The sequence below is a fragment of the Anser anser genome, assembly GCF_964211835.1.
Source record: "Anser anser genome assembly, chromosome: 2".
NCBI classification, from domain to species: Eukaryota; Metazoa; Chordata; class Aves; order Anseriformes; family Anatidae; genus Anser; species Anser anser.
In genome coordinates this window covers 78,011,898-78,035,481 of record NC_139721.1, presented here as the reverse complement: position 1 = coordinate 78,035,481, position 23,584 = coordinate 78,011,898, and the positions used below count along the sequence as shown (strand labels likewise).

General features: G+C 38.0%; 1 protein-coding gene across 12 annotated transcripts in view; it reads left to right on the top strand.

The window, feature by feature from the left end:
• The first annotated feature begins 4,644 nt into the window (after positions 1 to 4,644).
• The window catches only part of DNAH5 (dynein axonemal heavy chain 5), a 151,030-nt gene continuing 132,090 nt past the window's right edge, over positions 4,645 to 23,584 (top strand). For 7 of the 12 annotated variants that reach the window (XR_014578971.1, XR_014578972.1, XR_014578973.1 and 4 more), the window contains exon 1: positions 4,645 to 5,757. Coding sequence is in view for 6 of the 12 variants with exons in the window: in XM_083822381.1 (XP_083678507.1) it covers positions 5,605 to 5,757 (153 nt within the window). In the remaining 6 variants the exon portion in view is untranslated. Of the gene's footprint in view, positions 5,758 to 5,805; positions 6,340 to 21,671; positions 22,764 to 23,584 lie in introns of those variants that run through there. The other 5 variants (XR_014578970.1, XM_083822377.1, XM_083822380.1 and 2 more) reach the window with 4 other exon arrangements.

The window sequence follows — 23,584 nt, the reverse complement described above, 5'->3', positions numbered from 1 at the left end:
CCTCATGGCACTGCTGCTGCTCTAAATTGTTATCCATGCTCCTGGTGCTTCTACCATATTGAATTTGTGTGTTTACCCAGCACAGTTCACACACCCCCATTTCCTAAGGGTACGGTAAAGTAATTCACTTGATCTTCTGCCTTCAGAAAACTGGAATGCATTTTTCATTAGTTGCTTTCGAAAAAAGAGATCAGATTTATAACTCCAACAATGGGGTAGTTTTCCTTTCTCTTCTTCAACTATATATCATGAGTTATTTATCTGCCTGCAAGCCCAAACATTCTTCATCAAAAAAATCCTGTCTGTTTCCGAGACTGACCATAACACCTGTGGCAATTTCCAGTTGCCAGCTCTTGTCCTTTCCATCCATTTCTTAATTACAATTTCTCGTTATGCTTACTGCTTAGACCTCCTGTCTTGGTCTAGTTGTCATTTTCCTCAACATTTATTTTTCCTCCTCTGAGAAATAAATGTATGCTAATTTTTGCTACCTGACTGTCATACCCAAGGGAATATATTTTTATATATGTACACTTCTCTATATATACTATTTAATAATATTCATCCATCAGTAAATTACTGGTTTATCTTCAGGTAGACCATAGAAAAGTTCCATGTGTTTACACCATCCAGTCAAAAAATAATGAATAAATAAGTTCAGTCTGTGGTTCGTCCTGGCCACTCATATTCGATGCTAAAAGACAAAACGTTCTATTGTTTTGTCACCTCAGTTGTGATCATCACTGAGGTGGGCATTCAGCCTCTGCAGTCAGGCCTGCCATTTCCCTGCCTTGATTGATGGAGGAGCAAGTGAGACCAGGGAACTCCTGGCATGCCCAGAATGGCATGCGGATGCACAGGACTCCGCTAGGGCACATCTTCCTTGTTTTTTCTTGACTGCTTGCCTTTCAGGAACAAAAACAACATACCTTTTCATGTCTATCTTACAAATTTGCCTAAAAAATTACAACAAAATATATAATGATTCCTCACATAGTCAAATGGGACCGTGTCTATTTGAGGCAAATATTTTGTCATAGCTATATTGTGCTTGATTAAGTTCATTAACGTCAGAGATGTGGATAGTTACAAAGTTGCCCTTCTATGGAGAACCATTGGTTTTGATTTATTTATGACACAGTTAAGACTTCCTTACCTTTGCTCCTGTGGGCTAACAGCTGCTATAGAAATACTCTGATCTGATTGACACAGGTAGAGATGGAAAAGTGGGTAGTATTGCTATAATCATTAAAAAATCACTGCATTTTTTTTTCATGGTCACAGTTCATGAAGAGAAAAGCAGCCATTGCAACTGAACACTTTTACTGTACAAAAAAAAAGTAGATTTTGGATTTATGGTCATGGTGATTGTTAAAAAGTAGACTCAAATGTAGAGCATCTTCTAGCTAGGATTAGATGTGTTCGAGTGTTTGGGATTATCTCCCCCTCTAGTGGCTGTTCTAGGTAAACATATAAAAACTGGGATTATTCAAATTAACTATCATTACTTCAGGGGTTCAGATGGAAGTGACCAAAGCAGTCTGTTCTTTTTTTGCTGTACTGTATTCAAGTAAAAGGGTGTTAATGGAAAACAGAATAAGATTTGAAAATCTTGAATATCTTAAATGCTTGACAGTGATTTGAATATGTCACAAGCTCTCCTGAGTTTATTTAGACACCCAAGCAAGAGTATGACATGTGAATAAAGCTTTCATTCATCCCAGCATTAGTAAAGCAAGAGCTGGAATGCTGTTTTTCCTAGAAATTAAATTGGAAGAGAAAACACTTCGATTTTTACAATGCTAATATCTAAAACATGCACAATAATCTTCAGTTATAGAAACTTGTATTAGTAACTATCTCAGTAGAACAGATTTCTGTTTTATAAGAACCAACGTTGTTCTTATACAGCCTGGAATGCATCTACAATGACATGACTAGTTTTCTGGATGAGGGGAGAGTAGTGGATGTTTGTATTGATTTTGCTATGACATACTCACCTTCCGTGAGTGTGTAGCTGATACAACACTGGGTGGAGTGATACACCAGATGGCTGTGCCCATTCAGGGGGGCTTTGGCAAGCTGGAGATGTGGTCCAACAGGAATCTGCTGAAGTTCAACAGAAGGCTATACCAAGTTCTGCATCTGGAGAGGAGTAACACCATGTACAGTCCAGGGACTGACCGACTAGAAGCAACTTTGAAGAGAAGGACCTGTGGGTCCTGGTGGAGAAGTTGAACATGAGCCATCGGTGTGCTCTTGCAGCAAAGAAGACTGACTGCATCACAGGCTGCATTGGGAAGAGTGTCCCCAGCAGGTCAAGGGACGTGACCCTTCCTTTCTACTCACCCCTAGTGAGACCACATCTGGAGTTGTGTGTCCATTTCTTGGTTCCCTTTTGCAAGAGGCACAATGACATGGTGGAACAAGTGCAGCAAGGGCCACGAAGATGATTAACGGACTGGAGCACCTTTCATACCAGGAGAGACTGGGAGAGTGGCCACTGCTCAGCCTGGAGAAGGGAAGGTTCAGAGGGATCCTATCAACATATATAGATACCTGAAGGAAGAGTACAAACAAGACAAAGCCAGGCTCTTTTCAGTGGTGCCGAGTGACAGGACAAAAGGCAATGGGCACAAATTGAAATACAGAAACTTCTGCTAAAGTATAGGAAAAAAAACTACTAGGAGGGTGGCCAAACAGTGGAACAGGTTGCTCAGAGGTGTTGTGAAGTCTCCATCAATAGAGATATTAAAGACTCAGCTGGACATGGTCCTGGGCAACCTGTTCTGGTTGACCTGCTCAGAGCAGGGCTTTGGACTAGACAATATCCAGAGGTCCATTCCAGCTTCAACCATTCCATGATTCTGTGTGACAGCAGCACCTTCAGTACCCTTATTGCTATTGGAATCTCAGTGAGGAGACTGTGATAAGATATATTTGTCCTGAGAGTTAAAAAATAATCACATGGAGAATACTAGTGCTAAGGAGGAGTGCATAATACAGAGATGTTTATAATAAGCAAACTGTATGTGGAAGGATAAAATCAAAAAGGAGTGATACAGAATGAGCAAAGGATCTAGTAAACAAATAGTGGGTGGCCTAGGGAAGACAACAATGCCTAGTGCCCTTTTCTTAATAAATAATAAAAAGAGGTATGTATGGATACAGCCAGCATAGGAAAGAATCAGATTAAAGAAATATTGTGAAATACTGATATAATTTAGAGCTACTCAGGAAAACAGGAAATGAAATATACCTTTGAATACTGAGAACAATCTTCCAAACAAGATATCAGGTTTTTTTGTTTGTCTTTTTTTTTTTTTTTTTTTGAGTAGTACTCATGATGATGATGTGTAGAGTCTCAGGGACATAAAAATATCAGACACAGTAACTTTCTTTTAGAAATAGGGGAAGAAGAATTCTCAAGATTACTACAACAAATCATTACGCTATCATTTCCTAGCGGTTCAGGGGACAAGAAGGGGAAAGAAAATGTACAACACGGATTTTTCACAAAGAATCTGTCTCAGATCAATCCAATTACCTTCCTTGATAGTTCAGCTGCTTGACAGGCATGTATTCACCTAGCGGCAACTAATACATCTAACACATCCGTAATTTGTAGTGAAGTTCCCAACACAAATCTTTTGATATATATATATTATTTATATATTTTTAAAGGAACAAGACAGACGTGATCTAGTTTAATTTACTATGATGGAGGTCAGCAGCTGTTAGAAAGACTGTGTTAAAAGACAAGCCATAAATTATTTTCCAAGAAACTCTGGGAAGGTATCATATGAAAGTCAGTCTTACAGGAGCCTGACTTTCTAGGACATAGCTCATAAGGGAATGGAGAATGCATGTTCGCATGCAGTACCAAGCTGGGAGAGCTAATCCAGATGTGGATCAGAGGATGGGAATGAAACTCAAAATAGTTTTTGTTAAAGAAGCAGAGTATGAAAGAAAAGAAACAGAGCATGAAAGAAAATCTCTGAAATTCAGTAAAGTAATCTGAAGTACTCTAGAAAGGAAAAAAAAAGTAAAAATCAGTAAGCATAAAATGGAAAAAATGTGGATACACAAAAGTGTATCAGAAAATGACGTGAGATCTTGCAGCTGTCAATGTGAATATGGAAACAATGCAAAGTTAAAAGAATAGATACTGTGTGGCAGTGTTTTAAAAGGTTATATTTAAATTGTTAGTAGAAAGCTTTTCTTACTTCTCCGTGGCTTCTAAGGACACTCTTCACATGTCACATTTCGGCAACAATACTGACAAACTGGAAAATCATGAAGAATAGAATTTATAAATTCCAAAGAGATGCTGAAATAATTAGCTCTTGGCTGAAACAATTGGCAATTAGCTTCTTTCTAGGAGAAAAAATTGAAGGAGAAAACAACATTTCCCACTGGGAGGAAGTGAGGGGACAGCTGTGTGGGGTTTAGCTGTCTACCAGGGCTAACTCACAACAAATACACTAAATATTATGATTAGGAAGGTTGTATTTTCTGCCAAACCACCAAAGGAAAGGTGATTAAAAGTCCACTTACTACAAAGGAGTAATTTATATTATTTTAAAAAAATATTGAAACAGATAAAATGAGAAACAGGCTATGCTCCCTGGAGGGTGTGGGGGGTGTGTGGGGGTGTAGTCCCTGACTTCTTGAGGTTTTTAAGAGCAGGCTGAAATGTCCTGTTAGGGAATGTTTAAGAATTGTTGGGACACTGATGTTAGGAAATGTTTAGGAATTGTTGGGCCAAGACCTGGAGTTTCTGCAGGTCTGCTGCAGCCCTGTGTTATGCACGTTTCCACTGAAAGCTTATCAGGAGCTAATTCCACAAAGAATTTATTATCATTATTATTTTAAATCCAGAATCTGTGCCTTACTCCTAGTTTTTATCGTTCATGTTCCTGTGAATGTATTGACATAGATTACAGGTGAGCAAAAGCTGCTGATGCCTCAGTGCCAAGTCACACATATTTAGTCTGCCCTTCATGCATATTTAATCTTAGAGAGCTTTTGGTACTTTTGTGTATGTCCTGTAACCGTTTTCTACAGTGTGAGTATCACCCTCACTTCTTTCTCCTGTCAAGAGGTTAAGAGATGGAGATCTCCTTGGTGAGACCTTGTTTATGAATACATTTGGGGTTTGGTTTGCGGATCAGTGATTGCTGGATGTGTAACAGGGTGTCAGACAGAGCTTCGTTTCCTCTGTCAGGTTCTGGGAGCAAGGAGCGCTGGTAACAAGATTCTCTGCTCATTTAAGAGGGCGCCCCACACTGCGTTATCCAGTTGGCAGAAGGCAGTATTATGTTCACCGGCAGCATCCAAACGTCTTAAATTTCATTGCCATTTTGCCACGGCAGCCTCTGAAGCTTTTATCTGTCGAGTTCTCCTTCCTTTCCTCAGCCTCCTGCCTCCCTCAGCAAGGGAGGGCTGCAGAAACACCCAACTTTCGGGAGTCCCCGAAGACAAGCTGCGAGAAGACCAGGATCCTTCAGCGACCCCCCCGCCACCAGGGCTGCCCCCGTCGCCTTTGCAGGGCCCTCTCCTCGCCATGGCAACGGCGGCGGGTCGGGACGGCGGCGCCCGGTGATGGCGGCGCCGCAGGGCCCGCGGCAGGGCCCGGGGGCTTCACCCGCTGCCTCCCGGAGAGACCCCGGCCCACAGCCCCCCGCAGGGCCCGGGCTCCGCCGCGGGGCTCCCGGCCGGGCCGTGGGCCCCGGGGAGAGCTGCAGGGAGACCCAGGTGCGGGAAGGCTCCGAGGGGCAAAAGCAAGCCGGGGGGAACCAAGGCTCGCCCCGCTGGCGGCGGCCTCCGGGAGGCCGAGGTGGGGAGGGGGGCTTGGTGGCGGCTGGAGGCTTTGTGGGAAGGGTAGTTTTAGGCCGACTCTTCTGTGGTGCCAGGTTTTCTTTTTCCTTCTTTCCCTGTAAGGTTTCTGTGGGGCAAGACGTTGGACGCGGTGCTTAGGGACATAGTTTAGCGGGTGATGGTGGTGGTAGGGGGATGGTTGGACCGGAGGATCTCGGAGGTCTCCCAACTCTAATGATTCTATGGCTGCATAAAGAGCTCCTCTGCACGTAGGTATTCATTCCCTACAGCTCAGCAGTCACTATCCGTCTGCTTATGTTTCCCGAGGTAGCTGTATGCTTTGATTATGGGAGGTAATGGGAGGTAACATCATCGCCTGTTGCTTTTACGGGAAGCAATTTTTCTCTGCGATGAACTTCACAAACCCTTTCTGTTTATAAACAGAAGACATATAGTTATATTGTTTTCCGTTTTAGTTACGGGGGCAGCTGATTCCAATAGCTCATGATGCGACTCGAGGTAGGGAAATCCCCAGGTGCTCCTTCCAGTACTCCTCGCAGTCCGAGCAGCCGGGGCTGCCCTTGAGGACTGCCATGGAAAGGGTAACGCGGTGTGTGCTGAGCAGGTCTGCTGCTCTCAGCTCTGCTCTGATAACTGCTTCATTGCTGCCTTGGTTGAGTCAAAGCACATGGTTACCTATACAAACCTTTTTTCACGTGTTAATGTTGAACAAAGCTGCTTTTTTTTTTTTTTTTTTTTTTTTTTGTAAACTGTGTGTTTTGCCTTTGTTTTGGCTGGGCTCTGAATCGACATAAAAGCAAGAAAGATTGTAGTCTTTCGTTATTCATGGAAGTTAACCAGATTACCTTTTCCTAGACAGGGTGTATAGCAAATAGATCCCAGGGATGGTTGGATTTCATTAGATTCCCTTAATGTTAAAGGGAATATATTTTAAATATTAGATTCACTTAATGTTAAATAAATATACTTTCTTGGAGTAGCTTCCAGGACACATCCAAAAGTCAGTTGAAATTTCTGTACAACTACAAATATAACAAGCTGAGCTATTAAAAAATTAAATTTTATCATAGCCTGCTTCTTTTTCCTTTTGTTCTCATGGATACATGGCTAAGAGATTAAATAGTCGTTCTTTAGTTTTTACTTTTTTTAGTATATTGTTGGATTATATTTAACACTTAATGTCTCCATGGGCTGGTAGGCTGGAGACTTTTGCTCTTGTGCAGCTTGAAAATCAGCTCTTATTAGCAAGTATGTGTGTCTTGTTTCTCTCCTCTCTCTCTCTCTCTCTTTCTCTCTTTAAAAATTGACTAGGTGATGTAACTTCTTAATTGTAGGATATTTTTGATAATTTAGCAGCCCATGTTTTTTGGTGGATGGAGTGAAGAAAGGTCACAATAAAGGAGGATTCCCTCAACGTTTCAGCAATGCAGTTTAACAAGCGAGGACAAGAAAGCATTTGGGTTATTATTTTCCTCAGGGTGACCTCAATGGGATATTTTATTAGATAGACCAACGTAATTGTTACTTATCTTTTTATATCTACCCTAAATTTTCAGATGTTCAGAATCTTTCTTTCCATGTGGGCTTTTCCCACTGCTTCCCCAGTGTGATGTACATATGTAAAATAAAAACTGGGGGTATGTAATGTCTCTCCAGTATCTCTACTTTTCCAGGAAAACAAAATTACAACACTAAGAATTTCTAAATACCAGGTGTGAAATCGTGTAAACAGGGAAAAAGGATTTGATGAAATAAAATGAAATAAAGGAGAAAATAAGGGTGAATGTTTAAGCCCATTGAGGGTGTTGGGTTGCCCAGATGGGAAACTAACCTTAATCTTTATTAGTGTTTCTGCCTAGAAACAAACAAAATGCAGAAGGTGCTGTGGATTCAGCTTCTGCTAAGTCACTGAATGCAGGTACACATCTTGCAGCGGTTATTAGCTAGCACGTCGTTCCATGGGAAAAATCCCATATTCATCGGTGTACATCAAAATGAACAGGGGTAGAAAGCTGCATAATTTGTATCTTTCTGAGGAATTATGCAGAGACACAAGGAGAGATGGTTTTAGATGTGGAAACTGGGAAGAAAAACTGTATGGAAGGATGTGAGGAAAAGACTAATTACTGACTTCTTCGCTTATCTCTGTGTTTTCCCAGCAATGATTGGATGTCTTTGATCAGATAAAAAGTATCTACTTGCTAATTGGTGGCAGTAAACCACTGGATATAATTACTGAATATCAAAGCATGCAACAGTATGCAAAAGCTGTTATATTAGAATAAGATGGGTGAAGTAATCTTGACAGTGGTTTAACGATAGATATCCTAGGCTGAGGATTGTAGCACGCTATGAGCAGCAGATTAACGGTGAACCAAAAGGTTAAATACAGACAGTAGCATTTATCATTGCTCATGTCTTCCAGGGTAAAGAAGGTCAGGCCAAATTACAGGAGAGTTCTTAGGGACTCCATCACAAATTCAAGATAAAAAAACCCACCTCTTAATGTCTGCAAATCTCTACTCATTGTACTAAAAATCTTTTGAGGACAGGCTTGCCATCAATTTTATACTCAATTCATACTCAGATTTGGTTGATAGCTGGAGCTGTCTTTCCTACTTGGCTGAAGAAAGAGGGAAACGCTCTCTGTAAAGACATCAGAGGCATTCAGGACTCCTAGAAAAGCTGAAGATATTGCTAAAGTATTGTCATAGAAATAGTATATTAGTATGTAGTATAAAAATTATTAGAAACTTCAGGTTCCTGAATGAATAAATCCTCTGTGGATGTTGCATGTTGTTTTGTATCTTCTACTCTATACTGCAGCAGTTTTTATCCTGCTGCTCCCATGCTCTCCTGGTGCCTTGCACCCATAAACCTGACAGTGGTGTTAAGGCAGGTTGAAAAATATTCTAACTTACGATTTTAGAGTACCTTAAATGATTTTACTTTTCTTAGAACAGTGGAGAAGCTGGTATTTTACGACTGAAGTACGTGACTTGAGACTCTGCATGTTGGATACTTGTTTATAAAAGAAAATATACTGAGTTTTTCCGTAGCACGTGTGAGCACAGCAAATTTAAAGAATGATCAAATTTTGACTACAGGAAAAAGTTTTTTATTAACAGATAATGCTGGGTAGAGGATGGAAGCTACAGATGTTAAGGTATTATGAGAGCATAGCCTGGTGTGCAACCAGGTGCCGGAAGCTGGAGGGGGTAGGATGCAGTTTCTGTTTTGTCACTGTTTGATAACTTACATACGAAAGACATTGTAAACCTGCAGCTTGGGGGAGATGACACCCATTCTGCCTTTTATGAAGTTAATTTGGCACATTTTAAGACAGGAAAATGAAAAGCATGGAAATCCAAGATTTCGTATGTATGTTTCTGAAGATCACGAGTTTGAAAAAGAAATTATGTTCTGTTCACCAGATTTCTGTATCCTTTAAAAAATGTGTTTTATGTGTGATGAACTGTGTGTTAATAAAAAACAGGTCAAAAAGCACAGAACTCTGCACTGAATCATCACACTTAGTTTTCTATAAATTTTTAGGGTGAGGGACAAAAGACAGAGAAGAAGTTCAGACCCACAAAAATTTATTAGCATGATTTTTAGATGATGGCATATATTGATTTTAGTGGTAAAAAATTTTTATTTTGTTATTATTTTTTTTTTTGGGGGGGGGTGGTGGTAAAAAACAAACAATCGAAGGAGAGAGAGAAAAGGGAAAACTTTGCCCAGGGCACCCAGGTGGAGCAGCGATGGGTCCCAGCTATGATTATTACCTCTTTTTCTCTTTCTCTGGAGAGGAAAAAGCCAACCTCCCCTCCCAACAAATAATAATAATAATAATAAAAAAAAACCAACCAACAAAACAGGTATGAAACAAATGAACAACAGCGATAAAACAGGTATGAATAAAACTTCTGTGTTGGCTGGATGGTATGTTTTTTGTGCCATAACTGCTATTACTAAAACTTATCAAGAGGATATTTTTTAGTTATTAGTCAAATATCTGAGTAGATTTGATTAAATATCCTTAATTGTTTCAATTCTATTTCAGTGAATTCTTACCAAACTTAAGTTGTAGGGAAATTAATAGGTAAAAGTTGCATTAAATGGAATCTCATTTGGTGGTAAACGGAGAACTCCAAATGTACAGATTGCAAAATGAGTAAGACTTTCTTAGTGTACTTAGAACTAAATGTTAATTAAGGAAGTGATAAACTTATTAAATAAATAATAATAATAAAAAAAACTTTTATTTTTCCCCCCACCTTCCACATTTGGAAATGTATATATCGAAGGACTTAATGTCTCTTAATTGTACACGTATTTAGTAAACTAAAGGAAGGGAGGGGAAACAAGGAAGACATTTTACTTGTAATGCTTTCAAACCAAGCAGAGCTCTTATATGAGTTGCTCATACATCTGAACAAACAGCTCTTGCCGAGCTACTGTGGAAAAGTTGTGAAGCTTCTCTTTTTAGCTGATGTCCACCTTTCCAGAGGTGGACTGGTAGACCTGTCCCAAACTCGGATACTGTGAATGACCCACAGGGCAGCTGGAGGTTTAAATAACCTCCCAGGGACTGGAAAGAAGCACCAAGCTTAGCATAGCTACGGGGCTGTTTTCATGAATGTGTTGCTTCTAATACAGTAATCGCTTTCCTTTTCTGATATAATGGAAATACCTTTTTCTTGAGATCTGTAATGGTATGGGTATGTTGTGAACAGGTTATTTGTGTCCTGATTGCTGCTTAGCTAGCATCTACATCTCCAGCATAAGATGTGAATTTCCTGTGACCCATAGGTCACATGAGTTACTCTTGTGAGCTCAGCACAGCTGTGAGTGGAGTTTTAAAAAGATTTAGATCAATTTAGTTTAGCTGTGTCTGAACAACTGTAATAGCCTTTGATTGCAGTACAGAAGTGCTAACCCTGCGTGGTGAAAAAGCCTGAATTCAGCACAAGTAATCAAAAACATCAAAATGTTAATATTGCTTATTAAAAGGGATGTAAAAATTCCATTGCTGGAATTCATTTACTTGCTTCTGTGCGCATCCAGGTGAGCTTCTAGTGCTGGCAACTAAGTCTAACATTGACTTATGCCACGGAGCAACTTGCTGGGCCAGAACCGAGTAGTCTGATTGTCACTGATAACCAGACAAAGAGGTGAGATTTTTAGTGACAAGGCTGGTAATTCCATGAAAACAAGCTATTCAATAGTTTGTTATTAATACCAAACTACTCACAAGCATCCCAAGTTAGTATAATTAAGCTTTATTTATTGATTTATTATCTTACACGATTTGCATATTAGCAAAAAATCAGACATGAATCTTTAAGGCTTCTGCTGCTGAATTCCCTTCCAGGTAAAATTAATGAAAAGCAGTAGAACAAAATATGAACCACTATGTCACTGTCTTCATTTAAAAGGGTATCAAAGCAGCTTGTAGAAAGCAATTAACACCTGTGAAAGTATATATTACCACACATAGAGATAAATCACCCATGGTAAATTTGTCCAGCTTTCCACACTAATCTGGCAAATGTGCATCAATTATGTCTTGATAGGCTGCATCAGTAAAGGAGGGTATTATCCTCCCAGATTTAAAGGCAACAATCTGAAAGTTAGTTCTATTTATCATGTGTATATTGCTAATCTGTTCAAATATAAAAATATATTTATAGTCATAACTAGCAAAAAAGTTGCATTTTTTACCAAATCTGTATTTCCTTGTTTAATTTACCTAAAATGGAGATGTTTTAGCTTCAGAAGCTTGTCTCCAGGAATCCCCAAATGTTTGTTAGACTTGGTGCTGCCTTAATGAAAGAGAGAAATGATTACAAGTGATCCAGTGGTTAAGTCCTGGAGACCCTTTCTCACACTCTCAGTGCTACAAAAGGTGGCTGTTTTAGACTGTAAGATGTTTATAAAGTTGTTGAGCAGAGATGTGATCCAAAACAAAGACGTTGTTGAGCTCTTGGCTGTAGAGATGACGTGTGATTTCTGTGGATAGGTCTTGAAAATGAAAAAGTAAAAGCAACATTTCTGTAAGGCACAATTGTTCAGGCTGATCTGGCCTGTTTACAGCCTGCCTGAGGGAATGTTATCTCCAAATATGAAGCAAATAGGATAGAAACGCCACTTGACTTAATGCTATGTGCTACACAGAAAATTAGCAATTCTTTGCAATAAAAATCATGAGTATTTTCTTTTCTTGAAACTAAATACTTCTTTTAATATACCGAAACTCTGCAGGTGGCGGAAAGGGAATGTTTTATGGCTTTCTAGAAAATATACACCAACAGCATCTGTTAGCATTGAATTGTTGACCCCACATGGCATGAGACAAAACATTCTTTGGAAATAAAGTATTACATCTTCTGGTGTTGTGCTGATTGAGAAGCTGAGGTTTTAACTCTAGAAAGGATAAGAATGTACTTAGTACTTTATGATACCGTACTAACTGTCTGCAGGATAACTTGCATATCATACAGTGAGAAAGTCAATTCTTACAGAGAAATGGTGATAAACAGCACATCTAAAGGAGGTTCCTGCAGAATGAAAACATGCTTAAATTGGATTAGGAATAGAGACATATTTCAGCCGCTGTATAATGTAGCAATCCTTCCTTCCCACTGTCAACCTGGTAAATGCGTTACTGTCAGGGAGAAGGATGAAGAAGCTAGCATTAACAAATGTACGTGGAGCAGAGTTCTTGATGGAGTACAGTTCTAATCTGCATAAATCTAGATAGCCATGACATACAGGAAACAAGACCTGAAGGAAAAGCTTTTAAAAGAATTGAATGCTTGCAAGTCAATAGTATAACTCAAGAACTATGAAAAGCAACATCAGCCTAAAGGAATTTTGATAATACAGTTTTGGCTGATGCTGATAGAATCATGGAGTCATAGAATATCCCGAGTTGGAAGGGACCCACAAGGATCATTGAGTCCAACTCCTGGCACCACACAGGTCTACCCAGAAATTCAGACCATATGACTAAGAGCACAGTCCAAATGCTTCTTAAACTCTGACAGGCTTGGTGCCATGACTACATCCCTGGGGAGCCTGTTCCAGTGCACGACAATCATCTCGGTGAAGAACCTAAGATACTTGCTTAGTATTCAACTTGGAAGATAGTGAGCATGTCTATTAGGAACTTTTTTTTGGAAACTTAAAACTCAAGTTTAGTTTTAGCTGTGGGTGACCATCATTCTAGTACAGTAGTTCCCAACATAAATTTTGTCATCATGGACCAACTAGTGTAGTATTTGCTGCTGTATAGATTACTGATAGGTTCATTCAGCATTAAAGTGTTGTTCTTGTTGCGGAACTCTTATTACAGTAGTTAAAATAAACCTAACTTTCATACCTTCTTCAAGGAATCCTCAAGGACTGTAGGGTAGTTGCATACCCTTAGAGCTTGATGTGAAGGCTATGGTGACTCTACTGAGACCTCTTGATGAACACAGGAATTCAGTGTTTGGGTTTCAACTCTGTTGTTCCCCCTTAGACATGTTGGATAGTCATAAGTTTGCATATTAATGTTACATGTAGACTCGTGAACATAGAACAAAGAGAATCTTTATAACCAATTAAAAACTATCTTAAATTCCTCCTGACTTGGAAATACTTGCCTTGACTTTTGGAGGCTTTGCTGTTTTAATAGTAAAGATATATTTTCAATATAAAAATGCTGAATGAATGGATGGCTGTAATGCGGAACATGCAGTCTGATGAGAGATGATATATCACGCTTACTACTGGTGTGTCTGTAGTGAGCTATGTAGGCAGATTGCTCCTTGCTCCATCAAGAGAGATAAGCAAGCTGCAGTAAAGTATTTGTGAAAGCTCTGTATCTAATGCAAATGGCCAGAGTCTGGGGACTCGAGTAGCAAATAAAAACACTCAAGATGCTATAGAATGTATATGTGAAAATGCAGACTTTTTAAAGCTAGCAAATTACCAGAGATTAATTTATTAAAAGTGCTATTCTGTTGACTTTGAAATCCAGATGAATGGATGCATCTTCCCTTTGTCTACAAAGGAGAAACCTTGCAGGACAATGAAGACAGGAATTGTATTCTCCACACTCCCCGTATTATCTGTTCCAGGGCTCGTGACCTTTGTTGTGACTGCTGACAAGTTTCAAAGAAATAGTGATCTATCTTGGGTATTGCCATGTTGCAGAATTTTGATTTAGCAGCTTCTAGTAGCTGTATAGATAGCAAACAGTAAGGCAGAGTCAGGTGCTTTGTTGTTTCAATAATGTTTTCTTTTTTTCCTCCTCTGGAGATAGTTACTGCTAAAATAACAAGGTGACTCAGTGATGTAGTAAAATAACATGTGAAGGACTTGGAATCCTGTATGGGTTGAACAGACTATTTAATCCCAGTTGTGGAAAGGAAAAACAACCCAAACCTGTTATAAAAACCACACATTTGATGGCTGTCTGACACACTTCCAGTGTTGCTCTTTGAATCTGGTGTTCTGGTAATGCTAGTTATTCATCTGTGTAGGCGTAATTGCTTGTATGAAAAACATACATAATTTTAGGCCTTTTGAGAAACAGAAAAGGGAATCCCTTTCTTAGGAGTCAACAAGAACGCTGACTGCATTTTTCCTGCAAAGTATGCATAGTGATCTGTAGGAATTGTAGATTTGCTCAGTGTGAATTCAGGCTGGTGGGAGAACCTTTGAAGTTCTGGGTAGAATATCTGCAGTACAGCATATTAAAACTGTAAGAGTTAGAATTTTTCCCCTTGGAAAGGGGACCTAACTGCAGTTTGATAAAAACTCCAAAACATTCTATAGGCAACTGGAAAGGAGGTCAAACATTAAGTATTATTATAACTTAGATCTCACAGGGATTTGACAGCATTCAAATCAATTTATGTTATAACTAATATTTCTCTATCAATATGTCTCTATTATATGCCCACAGGTGGCTTGGTCATTACATTATAAAGGAAGTGGTAATAATACTAAGCAAAAGCAAGATTCTGTATGCAACTAGAGCTAAAAATCAGGCTAAACTTCAGGATTTACTCAGTGTGGGTTAATCGGTGCAGTCTGACCCCAGGAGAGATTCCCTTTTGGTAGTATGGAAGGAAAAAAAAGACATTTAGCCTGCCCTGCTGGCAGTGGTTCTAAGCTGAACTATGCCTAATACACCAGTGAAATCTTCTAAGAACTGGTCTTTGAACTTCTGAGGTATATATTATCACCAATTAATGAAATACGGAGTTGCATGAGCGTGAATCTCTTGAGTTTAGAATTTACTTTTCAAATGCATGACTTAATACTATAGCAGTTCTGATTTAATTATAAAAATGCTCAATTCAAAACATGCTGCCAAGTTAATGAGTAAGAACACCCTACCTTAGCTTCCTGTTGGGGCCTGCAGGGAAGAAAAACAACTTTATTTCAAAGGTTAAGTGAGCAACAAGTTAATTAGTCCATTAACTGTTATTACAGTGATGATTTATTTGCCATGCAACAGCTTGAAAAGTGAATCTTTTAATTGTTTAATGCTAAGCAACAGCTACTGAATACTATCATTTTTACTTTCACTGCAGATGGTATCACAGTGTTGTCTCTGTATAGGAAGCTGTGAGCTATTTATACATATAAATATATGTATATATTTAATAGATATAGGTGTATATAAGTGTGTAAATATGTGTATACACACACATAGACAACTTCTGTTTGTTAGAGATTCTTCTGACTTTGACCAAAATCTTCCTGAATCTCCTTTTTTTTTTCTTTTTTGACATAGACTCCTAAGAACTTTTGCTGTGATTGAGGTGAAATGGTGCGTGCTTATAAGAGGAAAGTAGATACCACTGCATTTATATTTGAAAGGTGATCTATGGTAGCTTGAAAGGTCTTTGGGACTGAATTGTTAATTGATAGATGTTACCTTCAAGGGAAGTAATCCTTAAGAACTCTTCTAAAAAAGCCAAGTAAAAGTTTTGGATCTTCTTCCATAAAAGAGACTGTGGATTTGGCTGCCCATTTTATGCTGGAGGCCTGCATTTCCACTTCAGAAATGTGGGAATGAGAGAATGAGGACCCCAGAGCTCTTTTTCGCCTGAGGAAGTAGCGTGAAGAAGAGAAGAGAAAGAAATGCCTTCTCATGAAATGCTAAACAAGCAGCGAACCTTATGTGATAGGCTGCTCCATCCATACAAACGTAAGGAAGAGATGCAAAATTTGGGGTGAGTTCTGGACCTCTGTTGAATGCACGCTTAACTGGTGCTCACAAGGAAAGGAAATCCAGACAAGCTAGGCAGGCTGGAGAACTTCAGTATGAAGTTTTACACTGAGACTGAGACTGTCTTGATTTCATGACTTTTCTAGCCCCATGATGATTTTGGTGGAAATGTTGTCCAGTGTTTGCCTTTTGCTATCAATAGAATCTCTCTCTGCCACTGCTGCTTTTCGTGTACATTATTTATGGGATATTGTGTAGCTCTTCTATTGCAGGAGCTGTTTATATTGAAGAGTGAGCAAGTCTCTTCTAAATCTTATCTAAATCTATTTTGTTCTATCCTTCACTGAAAACCATTTTATTCTGGAGCTAGAGGTAACAGGAAAGCAATAGTTAGGTCTGGTGTGGAACTGGAAACCAAATCTAATGATCAGTAATACAATGCAAGGTAATGGTTGCTCAGGCAGCTTAATTTGTCATACTTTTATTTGATATGCTTGTGTCTAAGACATGGCAGCTTAAATCGTTCTTTCCTTGAGACACAGGTGACTGTTGGCAGTCCTGTAACAAATTCTGTGGTCATTGCTGTAAAACTTGTTTCTGAACAGAAGCGGATATATGCAGATGGCACAAGACACAGGAATACCCTTATGCTTTATTTTCTTGGACAAGCAAGGTTTCACCTTGAAGATGGCCTAACATTCATCTCAGTGCTACAGCACATATAGGATATTCTCAAACCACATAAGATTTCAGCCTTCTGTGAAAAGAAGAATATATGTTCAGCTATGCTAGACTAATCGTTTTGGACCCTACTATCCTAATATCCCCGTTTCATAACTTGTCATCTTCTCAGAAAAACAAATAGCTAAAATAACTCCACTACAGCATCGCATGCAGTGAGATGGATCCATAAATGATTAAATGTAGTCAACTTTTCAGTTTCAGCTGTCTTGGGGTAGGATCTCATCAAATGATTCTTCTGGCAGTAGCAGTCGGGTTTTGAGTGCTTGAATTACTGAAAATTGTACTTGCTGTTGATCTAAGTTTCTGCATCTCAAATGCACAAGGTGCTGCTTAGTGTTTAAAAAGGAAAATACGGAGACTACTAGGGTAAAAATAGTGCTGGCTTACTAAAAGAAACTTTCATTTTTTTCTGTATTTAAACTACTGGGGAGAATTTATCAAAGCTAAACTCTTTCAAACTGCAGCTCCACCCACCTTGTGAAACTGAGCAGGAAAAAACCCTGTCCAAACCCAAACCAACTCAAAACTCAAAGTTCTTTTCTTTGGTATCTAGTAAGCAGTGAGTATTCACGGCTTCCTTTTTGGCACAGTTGAACAAAGCTAGAACTGGAAAGACAAAGAGTAAAGTACAACCTTAATCCTGCGTTGACAGATGGGGCCTGGTTTTCCATTCATGTGATGTCATACCTGTAACTGAACCCTTACCTAGGATGATAATTACTTTCTTTAAGTCAGGAGTACTTTACTTAAGTAAAGTAAAGTACTTTAAGTACTTTACTTAAAATAAACTTCTTAAGTATTTTTAAAATTTAAAATTTTATTTTTAAATTAAAATCTTAAAGTACTTTAAGTATTATTAAGTACTTTCTCTATCTTAGCCTGTTATTTAGAAAGGTAGAAACAGACTTCATGGTAGTGATGACCAGAGACATTCACTTTACATATGAAATCAGGATTATTCTTTTTGTGTTTATCTACAACGAATTTTCATCTGCCACTTTCACAAATAGTTGTTCAGTCTTGGAAGGTTCTGTAATTCTTGTGGTCATCCTTATTACCTTGAATAACTTGGTTTCATCATGAGGCTTTGTCACTGTCACAGCTTTTGCCTTTTCCACCCGAATATGTTGAACAGCGCAGATGCCTGGAGAGCTCCACTGGTGACCTGCTGTTTCTGTAATGACTCAGTGTTCATTTTATTCCTGTCCTTTCCTTCCCACTATTTAGTTGATTTCTTTTTTTTTGCTGAAGGGTCATTTCCCTTATGCTTTTCTTAAAAGCATTTGACAATGGATCTTTCTGAAAGCTTTTTGCAAATCCAGGTCATTTAGATCAATCTTCTTTACACAAATTCTTATTAACCCCTTCAGTGAACCTCAGCAGATCCTGATGAGTGTTTCTCTCTTTTACAAAAACCTTGTTGACTTTTCCTTGGGAAAATTTCTTGGGAAATTAATTTAATTACCTGGTCCTTAATTCTCTTCTTCATTATAATTTCTGCCATTTTACCTTGTCTGTCTTTCTCATCTTTTTTTTTTCTCATTCAGCTTTGCGACCCTGAACATGTACATTTTATAAGCCACTGTCTAGTCCTCTTGATATTGATGCAAATTGCATGTCACTTTAAGTAGTTCTGCTCTTTCGGATTTGCTTTCCTTTAGAATTTTTGGGTGACTAAATATCTAAATCATTACTTACCATTGATTTTTTTAATTTTCTTTCTTTCTTTGTCTCTTTCTTTCTTTATCAGCTTATATCATTGTCTAGCCACAAAGTGTTACTATTTAAGTGGGAGTGTGGGTGGTTCCTATGAAGGAAATATTGAACTCTTCTGCATCAAAAATGTATATAAACCTAGTAATCTTATATTGCCTTCCGGCAATACTTTGTATTTATTTTTTATCCACTCCTGTTGAAGCAAATTTGAAGAATTAAGTCAGGATCCAAGTCAAAGTTCAGGTTTCTGTATCTATTATTAGCTGTTGTATTCATTGCATATCACATTGCTTCACCTTGCCTCATTGCATTTTCCTTTAAGTTTCCAGACTTTAATTCACCTGGATTTTCTTTATATCAGTGTTACTCCAGCTTTTTGGAGGATGCCTTCGTGCTTTTACTTTATCATTTATCTGTGTTGGCTTGCTAGTGGTTCCTCAAGTGTTTCTGGTAGAAGCTGTGCAGTTGCTCTGCATTTCCAGTGTTCTTAAATAGTTTGCCGGCTGTCTACAAACATTTTATTCTTTTGACTGCTTCTCTTTACCTTCTTTTTTTTTTCAGTGGTTCCTCATTTTGAAGTAGCATGATGGTATTTCCCTAGTGTATGTGGAGACCCCCTGAGGTTTCCTGCTGATACTGTTCCCTGCCACAGGCTTGTCTGTGATCACTACTAGCATGTCACAGTCAATAATTCCTTCCTAATCAACCTGTCACCAACATCCTACGCTATGTCTATTTTATTTGTGACTACTGAAACTTCACTCTGTTAGGCTCTGGTTGGTTGCCTTGTTAAACTGTTTGAACACTGAGCTCTTTTACACTGGTGTAGGCTTTTTCATCTTTCCTGTATCATAAATAGCTAGATGTATGGTGCAATGTGCCAGTGATACCTTCCTTATACCGAGTTTCTAGTGCTATTCTAGCGATGTCTCCATTCAGAGACCACATTCCAGTTTTCCCCAGCATTTTTATAGGACTTCTTGAGCTTAGGTGTAAACAGGTATGCACTTGTTTTGGTTTCCTGTTTGGTTTTCTATTTCCTTCCACCTGTTCAAAAGGACAATACCTTTTCCAGCCTTTTGCTATGATTTCCAATGTGACAGGTGGCAGCCTCTGCTCTATCATGTGCCTTGAAGATGTAGGGTTTCTGGCACTTAATTCAAGCAGATGTGTTTGAAACCATGTGCTCTTTAATGCCTGCTAGCTTTTCCTCAGGCTGGGTTTAAAAACAACCCCCGATCTTCTTTTTCAAGGGTAAGAGCTATAGATTTTCCTTAACTTGTTTCTTCAACAAGCACTCCCTTCGTTTCAGCTGTTTCCCCATCTTCCAATGAATCTGGACTTTGTTTCTCTCCCAGTCTTAACTTACATGTTGAGAATTTATCACTCTCTCTAGTCTGCACTGCATGGGATACTGTGAGCACCTGAGCAATGCTGGGGACACTTGAAGAACATGAGGCAGAGTATTTTTGCCTTTGATCCATACCTTACTCTGACTGAAAATAATGGGCACAATGTCCAAATAACTGGTAATAGAAAAGGGCAGAGAAGGTGTCAGATTCTGTAGCTCATTAAAATGGAAAATAAATTACTTGCATGGTTATTTGAACTAAAATTTTCTGTCCCCAGAATGCTGTCTCTTAATTTGTAACTTTTAAAATTAATTATTTTTTTACTTTTATATTTTTAATTAATCATTTAATATATTTATATAATAGTATATACAATATAATATATATTATATATAATATATCTAATATAATAAAAACAATATAATTAATTAATAAATAAGACCCAAACATCCTGTCTATCTTGGTAAACAGAAGGTTAATTAATTTATTTTGTATATTGATATATATCTGTCTATTTATATATTCAGTATTTGTGCTATCTTTTTTTTTATTTTTAATTTTTATTTTTATTTTCCTAGCAGAGCATGAAATAGGCAAGCAGAGAACTGGAGAACTAATGTTTTGCATAAAGCAGAGCAGAGAATTACACTAGGATGTGCTACATGGTAGTTAAATTCTTTAAGCAGTGCCATCTTTCACCATAAAAGGCCTGTTGGGCAGCAAGATGACATTATTTACAGCTTAAAACCTTAGTCATATCTTTTTCCTCATCAAACAAGAAGGTTCAAGGGATTTCTAACTTAGGAGAAATTGTATCTTTCAGCTATGATAGGCTGAAAGCAAAGCAGTTAAAAAAAAATCCCTGCCTCAGTTAAAGTTATTAAAACCTCAGTGTTATTTGATTTTCGAAAGCAGTTCAGGCACCACAAGAAAGTTCACCTTTACTTTTGATTGTTTTCATTGTAGTTATATTAAAATAATTCATCAGAGGATGATGAGCTTTTCTTTAAGTTCCACTTTCATTCAGGGTAGATTTTCATCTCTGATTTGTAAGGGGCAACTCCGTTTGTATTTCAATCGCCAAATACTGTCATCGTGGCCCTATCTGTGGTCTTGTGAAAGAACAGCATAAAAGCAATGTACGCAAGGCTTTCAACCACTAGATGGCAGCTAACCACTACCTGTAATTACCCATAAGGAAAGAAACTCCTTGGAGCTCCGCAGTACGGCACCATCCAAAAATTCTTGACATAGTGAAATGAACTTGCATAAATTATCAAATAATATGACAACTAAATGTTTTCATCTGAAAACTTTTTTTACTAATTCAATTGATTCTTCACTTCCTGGTTTTACTGACCTGTATAGTGTTGATTTACCCCAAACAGACATTTTGTAGAGTGTTGAACGTAGTCATGGCTATCCAGAGATACGTGGCATATTAAAATTATTCTGAGAATGTTGAGTTACAATACAAGATTGTATATCCACCTTAATGTATATATTACATTACTAAAAAACCAATGTGGCTTCACCATGGATCTTACCTCCTAAAACATCTAGGGGGAAAATGCATTTTTTAAATTAAAGGCCTGGTTGGGGATTGCTAATAATATATATATATATATAAAAGGTTTATTAAATACTGAAAAAAAAATCTAAATTTTTACAAATTAAAAACACTCTTTAGTGTTCTGAAATATATCCAGAATTAACTCATTGTGTAATATTCACTAGTATGTTTAATTTTTAAGAGAGGCTGTAAATGCAATTCTTTTCAGTTTTTCAAACACACACACATATATATATAATCAGATTTGATAGTAGTAGGTGGGGAAAATTGTATGAAAAATCAGATAACGTGGGGAAAATGTCTTTTACTCATGAGATTTTTATCAACACTGAGGTTGTCAAGTGATTGGAGATACAATTCATGTTGATATCAATGGAGGCAAAAATATTTAGGAGCATTCTAAGCCTGAAATAGCTGTAAAAAGTGTCTTGTTTTTCCTGTTCCTAATATTGGATCATGAGCTTGTTTCTCTTGGCATTTTCAAGGGGACATCGGATTGGATTCTGTCACTGAAGTTGAAAAAATTAAGGTTATTTTAAAAAGAAAAAAACTGTTCATTGTTGAAGAAAAATTGCTCTATTAAGCAACTATCGCACAACTGAAAAATAACCGAGAGTGAATGTGCTTGTATAAAATATATGAATAGAAACCTGGGTAGTTCAGTAGTTGGTAGGTAATAGCTATTTGAAAGCTGCTTGACAGCTGTTGCTATATATTTAACCAGTCACCTGCGACAAGGAAACAAAGGTGTCTGTTGACATGAGCGTTACTTAAGAAGGCTAAACACAAATCAAATAAGCAGCTATTAAACTGACTTTTGCAAATGGTTATGTTGCCCTTGAGCATGATGGATTGTGTCGAGTGGTGTTTGTATATAAACAATATCACCTTAACAACACTGAGGTTGGTAGCAATGATTTTCAACTCCTAATCTGTAGGCAGTAAATTCTGGTGGTTAGAGCCCTCTAGTTTCTCAAGTTGTCCAATTTAGTCTTGAAGTAATTTAAATGCACATTGCAGCTGAATTAAGGAAAAAATAGATGCAGAGCTAAGCTTAATAGTTGCTAGCTTTTTAGGTCTTCACTGTATTTTCTAGGTCTTTTTTGGTGTTCCTAAAGAAAAGGAATGAAACAAAGATGAACAAAAGGTTGGGGGGAGAGAGCAAAATGATGAATGAAGAAGCTTGCACCACAGTTTAAGGCTTAGTGTTGAAAAATAGTACTTGATGTTTATATCAAATAGTACAATGTTTAGAGCTGGAAGAAAGCAACTTTGGAAACAGAGCATTGGCAGAGTTATAAAGGTAAGGAAAACTGAACTTTGGATTAGGTCCAGACTAGTAACCATACAGCTTGAAAAAAATGCTTGAATTGAAGGTGGGTGGGTGGCAAATATACATTTTAAAATGACATAAGTGGATGATGTTCATTTCATAAAATATTCTAATTATAAAAAAAAATGGATAAACTATGTCTTTTAAAGCAAAAAAGCATTTGGGATAGGTATTTATCAGGTGAAATAGCTTTTTTTTTTTTTTTTTTTTTGTGCAACTGGTCTTACAGTTAATTGGTAGGGTATCAGCCAAGGCTTAGGTGCACGATTCATTGTGAAAGGCAAGTTTGCACTCAGACATATTTATGCCTTTAGTACTGGTACTTATATCTTGTCCAGATTGTTACAGTGGTATGGCAATGTTATAATTTCACAAATGTTACAGTGGTACAATGAACAGCTTGCTGCTGGATCTGCCAACAAAACAAGGGTGGGCTTTGCCACCAAGGAAAACTGAAATTTAACTTAACTCTTGTCCTTGTAAAAAGGGAATTGAATTTTGAATGCACATGCATAGTACTGAAAAACAATAATAAAATATAGTGGTCTTTAAGACCCCTAGACTAATCATAAAAGCTGGTTGTTTGAACAAACTCTTCTTTTGTTAACATGATGTTATAACGAACATTGGAAAGCTCTGCCTGATATTTGACATTTAAGAGTCAGTTGAGGTGACTGCCCTAATTCTGTAGGGTGTGTGCTTTTTGGAGAGGAGAGAATGAGAAGGTGTCTGCTTGTTGAAAACTCAAGTTGCTTGGAAAGCGTAAGAAAATGCTTTGCAGTTCACTTTTC